This window comes from Uranotaenia lowii, chromosome 3 (assembly GCF_029784155.1).
Source record: "Uranotaenia lowii strain MFRU-FL chromosome 3, ASM2978415v1, whole genome shotgun sequence".
Taxonomy (NCBI): domain Eukaryota; kingdom Metazoa; phylum Arthropoda; class Insecta; order Diptera; family Culicidae; genus Uranotaenia; species Uranotaenia lowii.
This window is the reverse complement of record NC_073693.1, coordinates 267,997,842-268,009,815: the sequence shown is the minus strand read 5'-3', so window position 1 is coordinate 268,009,815 and position 11,974 is coordinate 267,997,842. Positions and strand designations below refer to the sequence as shown.

Genomic DNA, 11,974 nt, shown 5'->3' with positions numbered 1-11,974 from the left:
GTGCCTTATTACGGGAAAAGTACGAGAATTTCTTCGAAACAGCAATGAATAATTTTTTTAATTTGTTTTTATGAAAGAGTAAAGAAAATGCTACATTTGTATGAAAAACAAATTATGAATTCGTTAATAAATGACTGAACTACACGCAATTGTTTGTGTTCCAATATTAAATGAAGCAGACTCTAAGCATTCTTCATTTGGCAGCATGACTGAAGGTTAAGAAAATCGCAAGATTCTTCATATCCCTTACATCAGACGCTTCACGGAATTTTGTAGACAGTTCGAAGAGAACAGAGAAACAAACGCACCTCAACTTCTGTACCATTTTACGCAACTTTATTTTTTTCCTCTATTGTTGTTTTAAAAGTGTTCCAACAGTCGATGTAAAGAGTGTGTGATTAGTGTGTGATTGTGTTCGGAACTTTGCTCACAAACAGTGACTCCCCTCTAAAAAACCAGATAAAAAGAAATAGAAAAATACACAGAACCTGATTCTGCTTAAAAAACTCTATCTCAAACGATAACGCTATAATAAGGTTATCCTTAACATCTTTGCAATCGCTTTAGTATTGTTCAATCGAAACATTCCTGTTTTAATCCATTTATTTTCTTATATTCTCTTAGCCAGACTATCAGTTCTACACAATTGTTATCGATTCGATTGCCGGTTTCAGTTTGGTAGCAGTAAAATGTACAGTTCGCCTCAAGTTTCAACTGTCAGGTATGAGCAAAGGTTTGTTATTCGTTTTTGTTTCATTTCTACTGAGTTTGTGTTCATAAATATTTCTACAAACCTACAACTTGTTTTGCGATTGGTTAAGATTGTGAACTAATATCAATCACTACTTGAGGGTTATTTATTCTTACGGTCGACCCCAAAAGTCATTATCTGGTTTAGTTCGGTCGGTAAAATTGAGCATGTTTAGGTGTTCTTTTTATTTTAACACGATCTGCCTAGCAAATAGTCAACTTAACTCTGAATGGATGGTAGAAATTAGCAGAGAGAGAATATTTTGAGGAGACTACATTTAAGGTAGCAACAGAGAAACTAGGTTTAGTTTTATTTACATAAAGTAAATGGCAGCCTTAAATTCGTTCGCAATTGCCTTAGGTGCTATAAAGTACTTCACTGAATTGTTTAAGTGGAACCGAGTTATGATTTCTCAAGATATATAAACAGTGAGAGTTTCAAGATGATAACTTTTAAATAAACGAACAAAAACCCCATGATGTATGTAATAAAATCCATTGAAATCTAAGAATTGGGAAAGTGAAAAATAGGGTTTAAAAGGGTTCAAACTAATGAAGATGTCTGACTTGGTTTATTTGATGAAAACATAACATTATTTGCTGAATTTGTAAAATTACAAAATCACATTCTACAGCACTGTTTTGCGTTTGATCTACTTTTCGTGTGATTCGAAATGTCTAAAACGTCCATGGAGAAATTTGGTATTTTAAGCTTCTTTTATTCCAATTTTCTTGATTTTTATTCCAATCTATCTAGTATTCAAAACACCAGATCAAAACGTGCATTCCCTAATGATTGACCATTCTTTCGAGTCCGGTTCAAATAAATAAAGTTTTAACAGTTACATATAACATGACTTGACAGGTGCTACCCTCTACTTTTTTTTTGTATAAATCTCCATAGCTGTTTGAAACAAGAAAATAATAAATATTGTCTTTCAATGCATGATGTTGAATTTGTCCCAGTGCAGGTCAGCGCTCCCGATATTTACTGATCCTTCCGGAGTGTTCCACGAGCCTTCCATGCTTTGACCAGGTTCCAGGCGAAGTACAGCGAGAAGAAATGCACCTGCAGGGCTACCAGAACGAATCCGTACCAGAGAACTCCGTACGGCATTCCCTAGAAGAGACAAACGTGTGTCGAAGACACCAGACCCAAGAGAAAGCCAAATTTTGGAAATGAACACACACGCAACAACAGCAATATTCGAAATTGGGTGCCAACAAAAGCAGGGAAGTGCAAACGAACAAACAAAAAACACATACAATAACAAATAAAAAGAAAAAAAAAGAGAAAAGGGAATTTTGGAAAAACCAAAATATTAGTGAGATCCGATACTCGGCCAGGGAGGCGTGCTGCCGGGATGGTACTAACAATTACCTGCCAGACGAAAATTTCGGTATCGTCTAGGTCGGTGCCCTCTTCCAGGTTCAGATATTCCAGCACGTCGTTCAGGTAGTAGATGATGCAGTAGAGTAGTGGAACAAATGCCACGGTGCTAATGCCGACCATGTACTTCTTCATGTCGTTTATGCGGTTGCGGCGGGCGGCCGAAAGACCGATGAAGGACAGGAACACCGACAGGCACCAGAAGTATTCCCACCAGAGAGGTTTCGGGATCTGGAGCTCCTCGATTTCCAGAATGAAGATGTCCAGGCGATCGAGGATGTCCGCAGATAGCTTCAGGAGCATCACGAAGAACAGCAGATAGTGGAAGAAAATGCAGTATTTTAACCGGGCTTTGTTGAGGGCGCTGGAAATATAATTGGAAAATTGTTTTGTTACTATTAACTATTTAAGGCGCTTCAAAAACGTTGTGTTTTGAATATTAAAACTTTAAGGGGTTGAAATTTTCTACAAGCCGAATAGAGGACGCAATGTTAAATTTCAGTACATTAAGTCAACTCTAAGGGGTTTGTTATCGAGGCTCAAGTTGAGGTTTTTTGGCACTAAAAGTATACTCAAGTACATAAATCATTTAATTGCTATATTTTTTGTCTGTGGAACATGTAAATTGCTGCAATTTTGCATTTATTTTATCAAAGACCGAATTTTATAACGAATTATCCAAACAATTTCGCAGGCCAGAGTATTGTGTTTACAATTTTCCTTGAGGTTTACCCATAGCCAAACAAAAAATTTAATAATGTAATTGGTATAATAAGCATCAGATAATGCTCCCGTCGAAGTTAAAAGGGTAGTAACGAGCAAATGTAAATTTCGATAGTGATATGTAGCACTGCTGGAAGTGTCATATACATAGGTGTGCTAATTTTTATTTTCAAAATGGAGCTTTTTTTTACTTACACAGGCTATAAAACAGATTGCTCAATTTTTACAGAACGTGGGTTATTCTACTATTCCAGGCCTTGTGACTGCTCGTCTCCGGAACATTTTGAACCACACTTCGGGAAGAAAAAAAACTTCAGAAAAAATCAACCAAACTTTCTTCAAACCAATACAAAAGAAAACATCAGTGCTCAGTAACAGAACATTATTTTTATTTACATAGTATTCCGTCTCACGACATAACTTGACGAACATAATTCCTATAATTCACTCGGTCCATGGCAACCGTTCTCCAATTTCTCGGGCACCCCACGTTCGCCAGATCACGCTCCACTTGGTCTAACCACCTCGCTCGTTGCGCCCCCGCTCGTCTTGTTCCTACCGGATTCGTAGCGAACACCTGTTTTGCAGGACAGTCCGTCCGTAGAGTCGCGCGAGCTCGTGGTTCATCCTTCGCCTCCACACTCCGTTCTCCTGTACGCCGACAAAGATGGTTCTTAACACTCGTCGCTCGAATACTCCGAGTGTACGCACGTCCTCCTCGAGCAATATCCATGTCTCGTGCCCGTAGAGAACAACCGGTCTAATAAGCGTCATATACAGGTTACACTTCGTGCGAGGGCTAAGTCTTCTCGACCGCAGTTGCTTGTGGAGTCCATAGTAGGCACGACTTCCGCTGATAATTCGCCTCCGGATCTCGCGGCTGGTGTCATTGTCTGCGGTCACCAGTGAGCCGAGATAGACAAAGTCTTCGACTATCTCCAGCTCGTCGCCGTCGATCGTGACCTTGTTATTACTGGACAAGCGGGTTCGGTCGGTCTCGGATCCGCAGGCCAGCATATACTTCGTCTTGGACGTATTAATCATCAACCCAATCCTTCCTGCTTCGCGTTTCAGTTTGCGGTAGATCTCCTCCACCGCCGCAGTTGATCTGCCGACTATATCAATGTCATCGGCAAAGCAGATAAGTTGACTGGATCTGTTGAAAATCGTGCCCCGCATTTCGCCCACCGCTCGTCGAATAACACCTTCTAGCGCCACGTTGAACATCATGCAGGATAGACCATCACCTTGTCGAAGCCCCCTGCGCGATTCGAATGAACTCGACAATTCACCCGAAATCCGCACACAGCACTGCGTTCCATCCATCGTCGCCTTGATCAGTCAGATCAGCTTCCCGGAAAAGCCGTTCTCGTCCATGATTTTCCATAGCTCGTTACGGTCGATCGTGTCGTATGCGGCTTTGAAGTCGATGAATAGATGGTGCGTAGGGACTTGGTGTTCACGGCATTTTTGGAGGATTTGCCGTAATGTGAATATCTGGTCAGTCGTTGACCGTCCCTCCATGAAGCCGGCCTGATGACTTCCCACGAATCTGTTTGCTTGTGGCGTTAGGCGGCGGAGTAGGATTCGGGACAGCACTTTGTAGGCGGCATTGAGGACAGTGATCGCTCGGTAGTTCTCACAGTACAATTTGTCGCCCTTCTTGTAGATGGGGCATATTACCCCCTCCTTCCACTCCTCCGGTAGCTGTTCTATGTCCCAGATCCGGATTATCAACCGGTGTAGGCAATCGGCCAACCTGTCCGGGCCCATTTTGATGAGTTCAGCTGCGATGCCATCCTTCCCAGCCGACTTGTTTCTATTCAGCTGGCGAATGGCTTCCTTAACTTCACTCATCGTTGGGAGTGGCTCCTCTTCGTCGTTGGCTACGCCGGCGATGTACCTTCCCCCACCGTCTTGATCTCCTGCATGTGCGCCGTTCAGGTGTTCATCGAAGTGCTGCTTCCACCTTTTGATCACCTCACGATTGTCCGTCAGGATACCCCCGTCCTTATCCCGGCACATTTCGGCTTGCGGCACGAAGCCTTTGCGGGATGCGTTGAGTTTCTGATAGAACTTTCGTGTTTCTTGGGAACGATGCAGCTGCTCCAGCTCCTCGAGCTCCTCCTCCTCCAGGCGGCGCTTTTTCTCCTGGAAAAGTCGGACTCGCTGCCTCTTCCGCTGTCGGTGATTTTCCACATTTCGACGGGTGCCTCTCTGCACTACTGCCGCCCGCGCGGCATTCTCTTCGTCCATCACCCTCCTACACTCCTCGTCGAACCAGTCGTTCCGTCGAGATCGCTCCACATAACCGATGACGTTCTCCGCAGCACTGTTGATGGCTGTTTTGATGGTATCCCAACAGTCCTCGAGAGGGGCTTCATCAAGCTCGCCCTCTGCCGGCAGCGCTGCTTCGACCGATTGCGCGTAGTCTGCCGCGACCTCAGGTTGCTTCAGTCGCGCGATATTTAACCGAGGCGGGCGCCGGTTTCGCATGTTGTTCACTACGGAGAGTTTTGGGCGCATCTTCACCATCACCAGATAATGGTCCGACTCGATGTTGGCGCCCCGACAGGATCTGACGTCGATGATGTCCGAGAAGTGCCGGCTGTCGATCAAAACGTGGTCGATCTGTGATTGCGTTTGGTACGGTGATCTCCAGGTGTACTTGTGTGGGAGGCGGTGCTGGAAAAAGGTACTACGTACGGCCATTCGTTTGGAGGCGGCGAAATCTATCAGTCTGAGGCCGTTTTCGTTGGTCAGCTGGTGTGCACTGAACCTTCCAATTGTAGGTTTAAATTCCTCCTCCTGGCCGACCTGAGCATTGAAATCCCCGATGACGATCTTGATATCATGTTTTGGGCAACGGTCGTATTCACGCTCCAGCTGCGCGTAAAATTCGTCTTTGTAACAGAACATATAAGTTCAAAAAAATAAGCCTTAAACTCATATTGATACCTTATATACAGTACCGTTCATAATTGTATAGTAATTGGAAGCAAGCGCACCGTCACTTCGACTTTGAACTTCCATAACTTTTTACTCTGATGATATTTTGCGAATAGTTCTATCGATGAGATCAAAAGTTACGCGAGGTACAATATTTCAGGCATGAACCTTGAAATGCGATTTCTATAGAATTTTTGACGATTCATGAAAACAATATCGTTTCCTCCATCAATCAGACAAAAAATGTCTGGCAAAAGCAATGAAGAAAAGAAAAAATGGAATAAATGATCCATTTGTGTTTTGAAATCAGAATCTCGCAATATTGTTGTGATTTTTCGGTTGAAAAAGATTTACTGGTTGTTAAACAAAGAATGTGATTTTCCTATGGAAACATTCGTCCAAAATTCTATAGAAATCGCATTTCAAGGTTCATGAATGAAGTATTGCACCTCGCGTAACTTTTGATTTCATCGATAGAACTTTTCGAAAACTTCAGACATGCTAGCGTTATATTTCATCAATCACTCTGGAAAATTTCAATAAAAAATGTTGCGTAATTTCAGAGATATTTCAGTTTGAATGAGAAAAGTCCAAAAAGTCCGATTTTCGTAGAATTACTGTTTCTCAAGCCACACAAACTCCAGAAAGCTCAAAATTTGTGTTATAATAGTGTGATAGTTGATCAATCTAACGCAAAAAATTTGATCAAAAAGTATCATCAGAGTAAAAAGTTATGGAAGTTCAAAGTCGAAGTGACAGTGCGCTTGCTTCCAATTTCTATACAATTATGAACGGTACTGTAAGTAATGGATCAAGTAGGCTGTTGCTTAATATGACAGCAACAAAACATGGTTGCGTTGTTTTTTTTTTTGAATATTCAAACATTCAGTGTGTAAACAAATTCTATTCTATTTTTGAGTAAAACTAAAGTCTGTTTCACATAGAATCTGGTCGCATCTTTGTGAAAGTGTTGACCAAGTACAACGGATGCCTTTTGATGGACGACGAAACTTACGTCAAAATGGATTTTGGACAAATACCCGGTAACAAATTTTACCTTGCGCGTGTAAAGGGAATGTTGCGGGTAGATTCAAGTTTGTTTTCGCAGATAAATTTGCTCGTAAGTTGATGATTTGGCAAGGGATCTGTAGTTGTAGGAAGAAGACTAAGATTTTTATCACTGGGGACACAATGACTGGAAATGATTACAAAGAAGAATGTCTCCATAAGAGGGTTTTGCCATTCATTCGGTCCCACAAAGGTCCGGTGAAGTTCTGGCCGGACCTGGCAAGCTGCCACTACAGCCGGGATGTGATTAAGTGGTATAAAGAAAACAAGATCGATTTTATGGAAAAAAGTATCAATCCACCAAACTGTCCGGATTTTCGTCCCATCGAGAAATATTGGGCAATATGTAAGGGCAAGCTGAAAAAATGTGGCAGAACCATGAAAAAACCCGCTTAAATGGAAAAGTGGTGAAACAAGATGGCGAATGAGGTAACCAGCCGTACTGTGCAGAAAATGATGGGTGGTATCACAAAATAAGTTCGAAAATTCATCCGAAAAGCTAACGAATGTTTTTTTTTCCTTAAAGCGCAATAAAAACCCTACAAAATGACATTTTTACTTTTGTTGTACGTTATATATTTGCGGAGAAATTATTTTTTTTATCCGACCAGATTTTATGTGAAACAGACTTTAGAAGATCTATTTTTTTTGAACGAATGTTTTAGAGACATTTTATGGAAATAAAATGTTGAATAAAAAAATAAGTTAGTTAACAGATACTAAGCATCTGACCGAAAAGTCTGTAGGTTAAAAAAACATTTAAAAATCAGAAACAGTATAATCAAAATTATTAAGAGGAAAATAAATTTAAAAAAAAAAACAATTTGAGCTGAATTTCAAATTCGATTCGATTCGATACAAGTTTTTCTGGCAAAAACATTATCAAAAGTAACCCCAGAAGTACAAAAAAATTTCAAAAACATGGTTCACTAAAACGTGAATAACTTTTGAATTGGCAAACAGTGGCAATTAGTTTGAATTGAGTTGAGTTGTTTGAGTAAGAATGAGAGCGGGATCTCGTGGGGTAACATTCGGGGTAACATAATTTTTTAACGTTTTACCTTTATGCTCGAAAACAAATTCGATTTATTTTTCAATTCTTCAATCTCAAATACACAAATTTCATATTATTCTGAACACATCCATGCTTTTTTTTTATTTCATCAAGAAATAAAATTTTAGTGGAGTATTGAAAATAATTTTTTTTTGTTTTTGCGATAAAGTGCAACAGCATCAAACCCCAACTTCACCTACGTAGAATATTATATGAAACAACGAATTTTAGGATATGTTTGACAGATTTGTGATCGGTGTACTGTCCAGGTTCTGAAAAGCATAAATTTATGATTAATTTTCGAAATTTACAATAAGGGGTTTCGGCCAAGCTTTCATAGGTCCTGCCCCACTGTGCGGGGACAAGAAAAACTAATTTCAGGAGAAATCTACAATTTAAAAGTTGATATGAAAAAACGCGAAAATTGAGATTTTTTTTCTCAAAGAATTGAAAAATAAGTGCTTGAAGTTGTTGAAGTTTAAAACAGTAGTGTAGGCTCAAAGTCTACATTTAGAGGGAGATACCGTTGAACAGAATCAGTCGAGATTGTTTGAAGCGAAATGTTTTCAGTAGTATTTGTTTAATTTTATTCAATGTCCATGATATTTGTTATTTTTTTCCAAAAGGAGTTTCGCAAATCTGTGAGGAATTTTTATTAGAGAAATAGTTTGCTTGTGAGAATTTCGAATGGTTGCTTTTACAATTATTTTAATGATCATAATACATTTTTAAATTTCCAAACTGAAATAGCTTTGGAGACATTAATTGGAGTTCTCTCAGGAAATGTCTTGTAGCTTAGGAATTGTACTAAAAATGGCTCCTGATACAAACTTCTCCCTAACTTACAGAACTCTTTCCTGAGATACTAAATATAGATTCGTAGACATATAGACGGTTTCTATAGCTCATGATACTGTCTTATAATTGTTTCATAGTTTTTCCGAACAAGCTTTTGGAGAAAATAGGAATAACAGATTTATGGTTGACCCCAAAAAGTATCTTACCAACAATCCTTCCTTCATCCCTCATTGACTACTATGCAAGTCGTGGTCGGCGCCGTTATTGATCTTTATTTTTTTAAGAGAGAGCATGAGTTTTGTTCATGCCCGGCCCTGGCACAAAATTGATGGCCTCGACGAATCACGGAAATGACAAAAATTACAAAAAGGCGATAGTGACAAGAATGACAAGAGTGATAAAAATTTAAAAAATTACAAAAAATACCGATATTACTAAATTTACAAAAATTTAAAAAATACAAAAAATAACACAAATTACAAAGGTTACTAAAAAAACACAAATGGCAAAATAGAAAAAAAAAATGGAATAAATAACTGAAATAATAAATTGAAATTTTTAAATATTGTTACATATTGTTGTTTTTTTTTGTCATTTTTCTTTAAAAAACAGCAATTTTTCATAAGAATTTATTGATTTTTTACTTTTCAGGTTCTTATTATTTCCTAGTGAATAAAATGAACCCACCTGATGAAAAATTAAGTCTGAAAAATGTCTTTAAAAAACTTGGTCGGGTACGAAAGAGGGTTTTTATATTCCAGAAATCACCTGATTTTCAAAAATCGGCCAAGTCCCAAAAAGTTTAGTTTCGTCTATAGTACATGGAAAATAACATGGAAATTTTACAGTTTTATATAGAATGGCAATCAAAATTATTCATTTCTCCGACGTTCGCCATAGGATTCATAAGCTTAAAGAATAATTCTTCGAAAACTTTTTTTTAAAATTGGATCTGGATCATTCATGAACATGAAAATAAATTTTTTTCGCCGTCTTTCTTTGCTGAAGACAAATTTTGTGAAATTTTCTTTCACTTTTGTTAAAGATTTGACGAATGATCTAAGAGACTTCATATTTTTGTGATAACAAGTCAATTTGAATCATTTTTTTTTCAAATCGCACAAGAAAAATGTCACATAAGAAAAAAATATCATAAAATTTAGATGTTAAATCGTTAAAAAGCCCATCGCATTTTATTTTTCGCTAATTCTAAGAGCAAGTTTACTGGTGTTGGAAGAAAGTTGTAGAAATTTTGACACTTGAAGCACATTTTGAAAATGTCCCATGCAAAAACATTTTCATGATCTGTGGCCTTCAATTTTTTTTACAACACCTGTTGTATTTTCGCATGCTGTGATGCAAAAATAGCAATATTTCCACCATATACGGCTGAAATAGAAACAGTGCTGTAAAAAATACAACGCCCAAAGATCTGGTGAACATTTTTGCATGGTAAAATTTTCAAAATTTGCTACAAGTGTCAAAATTCCTACCACTTTTTATCAACACGAGTGAACTTGCTCTTAAATTCAAATAATATAAGTTACATTGAATTGCATCAGTGTATATTTTTTCATAATTATAATGATTATCAATTTGAAGAAGAATGTGATTTTGTGAAAAATTCCTTTCATTTGCCAGTTCTTACCAGCAAAATTTTCCGGACCTCTAACCAAAACATTTGAAGAGGACGGAATAGCCTACCTTGTACATTTCAAAGTACCATACACTAGGTGAACAAACGCATTGATCATCATTTCACTATTTTTTATGGTATAAGCCCCAATGCTCTTCTCAAGAATCGCTTCAATCGGATATCAGGATGGACCCCCTTAATGATCATAGAAATTCTTCCAATCATAATCGAGAAACAAAAACAATGTTTCCCAGTTTGTTTGGAATGTAGTGCGAGAATAGTTCAATGTTTATGGGCATTCGACTGTAAACAAAACAAAAAGTCTTCTCTCCTCTCCTCCAGTCTCAATGTGTATGATTTGCTATCGCGATCAACACAGTCTCAAACACACGCACACAGAAACACGTGACAAAACATGTGGTTGTATGGAAAGCGGCGAATTTTTATGGCAACCAAATGACTGGCTGCACTGGTTTTGCTATAAAATCTGCTTCATTGATTCATAGACGTTGACAATGTTTGTCAACCCGTGTCACAACAACAAAGCACAGGCACACAACTCACTGTATGTCACTACTGTTCGGTCAAACCGATGCAAAAATATCTTCACCCTCTTTTGTAATACACTTCCATGAGCCTCGATTGCTCTATTTTTAATCGAGCAACATTCGAACGCATTGATTCGAAGTTTATTGACCAGAACTGTTGCACGAAACCCCGAAAGCATGATGGGCATATGGCTAAAGCGTTCCGATATCGCTATTGACGTGGCCATCGATCACAGCATGCCATTAATTCGGCCCCGGTCAGCCGAAGCGAAAAGCACCAAAACGCATAGGAAAAAAAACTGAATATTTAACCTGATTTGGTAATGAGCGGCCACACGTTGCCTGTGCTCGAAATCTGCTCCGTCCGTGCCGATCACCATTGGGCCTCCGCGGGATGCCATCGTGTTGTTGTCGTTTGTCGTTGTTGGTCGCGTTAAATGAAGATCGCGGGATTCGTCGAGTTTGCTAACACTCTAGCCGTTCCGAGAGCCCCCGGAAAGCACGCACTGGAGAGCTGTTGGATGGACACTACACGGGCACTGGCACACGGTCGAGGAAAGGGCCACACCGAGTCAGCCAGCAATCGCCTGCTCGCTCGCTCACTCACGCACTCGGCTGGGGAAAAATTTCTGATTCTCACACAGATGGGAAAATTTTGACGTTAACCACCACCCTGGCAGAGCCGGTGACAGCTCGGGTGTACACGTATTTAGAGATCGGAAAGTAATGCCAGTTCAGTTGCCTATGTCACACTTGTTTTGAGACTAAATGGACATAAGATTATTTAAAGGGCTATCATTTTTGGTCGATAATAATATTGATTAACAAAACGTATTATAGAACTATCATACTTTCAATTCTTGAGTTTTGATATCGTATTTTCATAAGAAGTGCCTAATAGGTAGTTGGCAACACTTATGTAAGTTTAGACACTTTTTCGCCTCAAAAGTATTATGGCAAGCTCTGGTTTGCAACTTGAATAAAGATACTAAAATTAAAGACGTTGCTTTAGAGTCACTTCAAAAAACCTATCAAATCCGCGGTTCGAAACGTGAGTA

At 39.1% G+C, this 11,974-nt stretch overlaps 1 protein-coding gene across 2 annotated transcripts; it reads right to left on the bottom strand.

The window, feature by feature from the left end:
• Positions 1-314: 314 nt before the first annotated feature.
• LOC129756317 (protein jagunal-like) lies at positions 315-11,554 on the bottom strand. 2 transcript variants are annotated; one of them, XM_055753165.1, is made up of 3 exons: positions 11,229-11,554; positions 2,132-2,504; positions 315-1,870 (listed from the first exon to the last, which is right to left on the bottom strand). In XM_055753165.1, exons 1-3 carry the CDS (start codon positions 11,315-11,317, stop codon positions 1,739-1,741), a joined length of 594 nt encoding a protein of 197 aa, XP_055609140.1. In that variant the 5' UTR covers positions 11,318-11,554; the 3' UTR covers positions 315-1,738. The 2 variants fall into 2 exon arrangements, with proteins under 2 accessions (XP_055609140.1, XP_055609139.1); XM_055753164.1 differs by having other exon boundaries at positions 2,126-2,504; positions 11,229-11,553.
• Positions 11,555-11,974: the final 420 nt, after the last annotated feature.

What these genes read in the sequence shown, in the direction of transcription:
- LOC129756317 (XM_055753164.1), bottom strand. Translation starts at nt 11,317, where the DNA reads ATGGCATCCCGCGGAGGCCCAATGGTGATCGGCACGGACGGAGCAGAT. An exon ending in GCCGCTCATTACCAAATCAG is followed by an intron (nt 2,505 to 11,228) that starts GTTAAATATTCA and finishes TTATATTTCCAG; the next exon opens with CGCCCTCAACAAAGCCCGGT. An exon ending in TTTTCGTCTGGCAGGTAATT is followed by an intron (nt 1,871 to 2,125) that starts GTTAGTACCATC and finishes TGTCTCTTCTAG; the next exon opens with GGAATGCCGTACGGAGTTCT.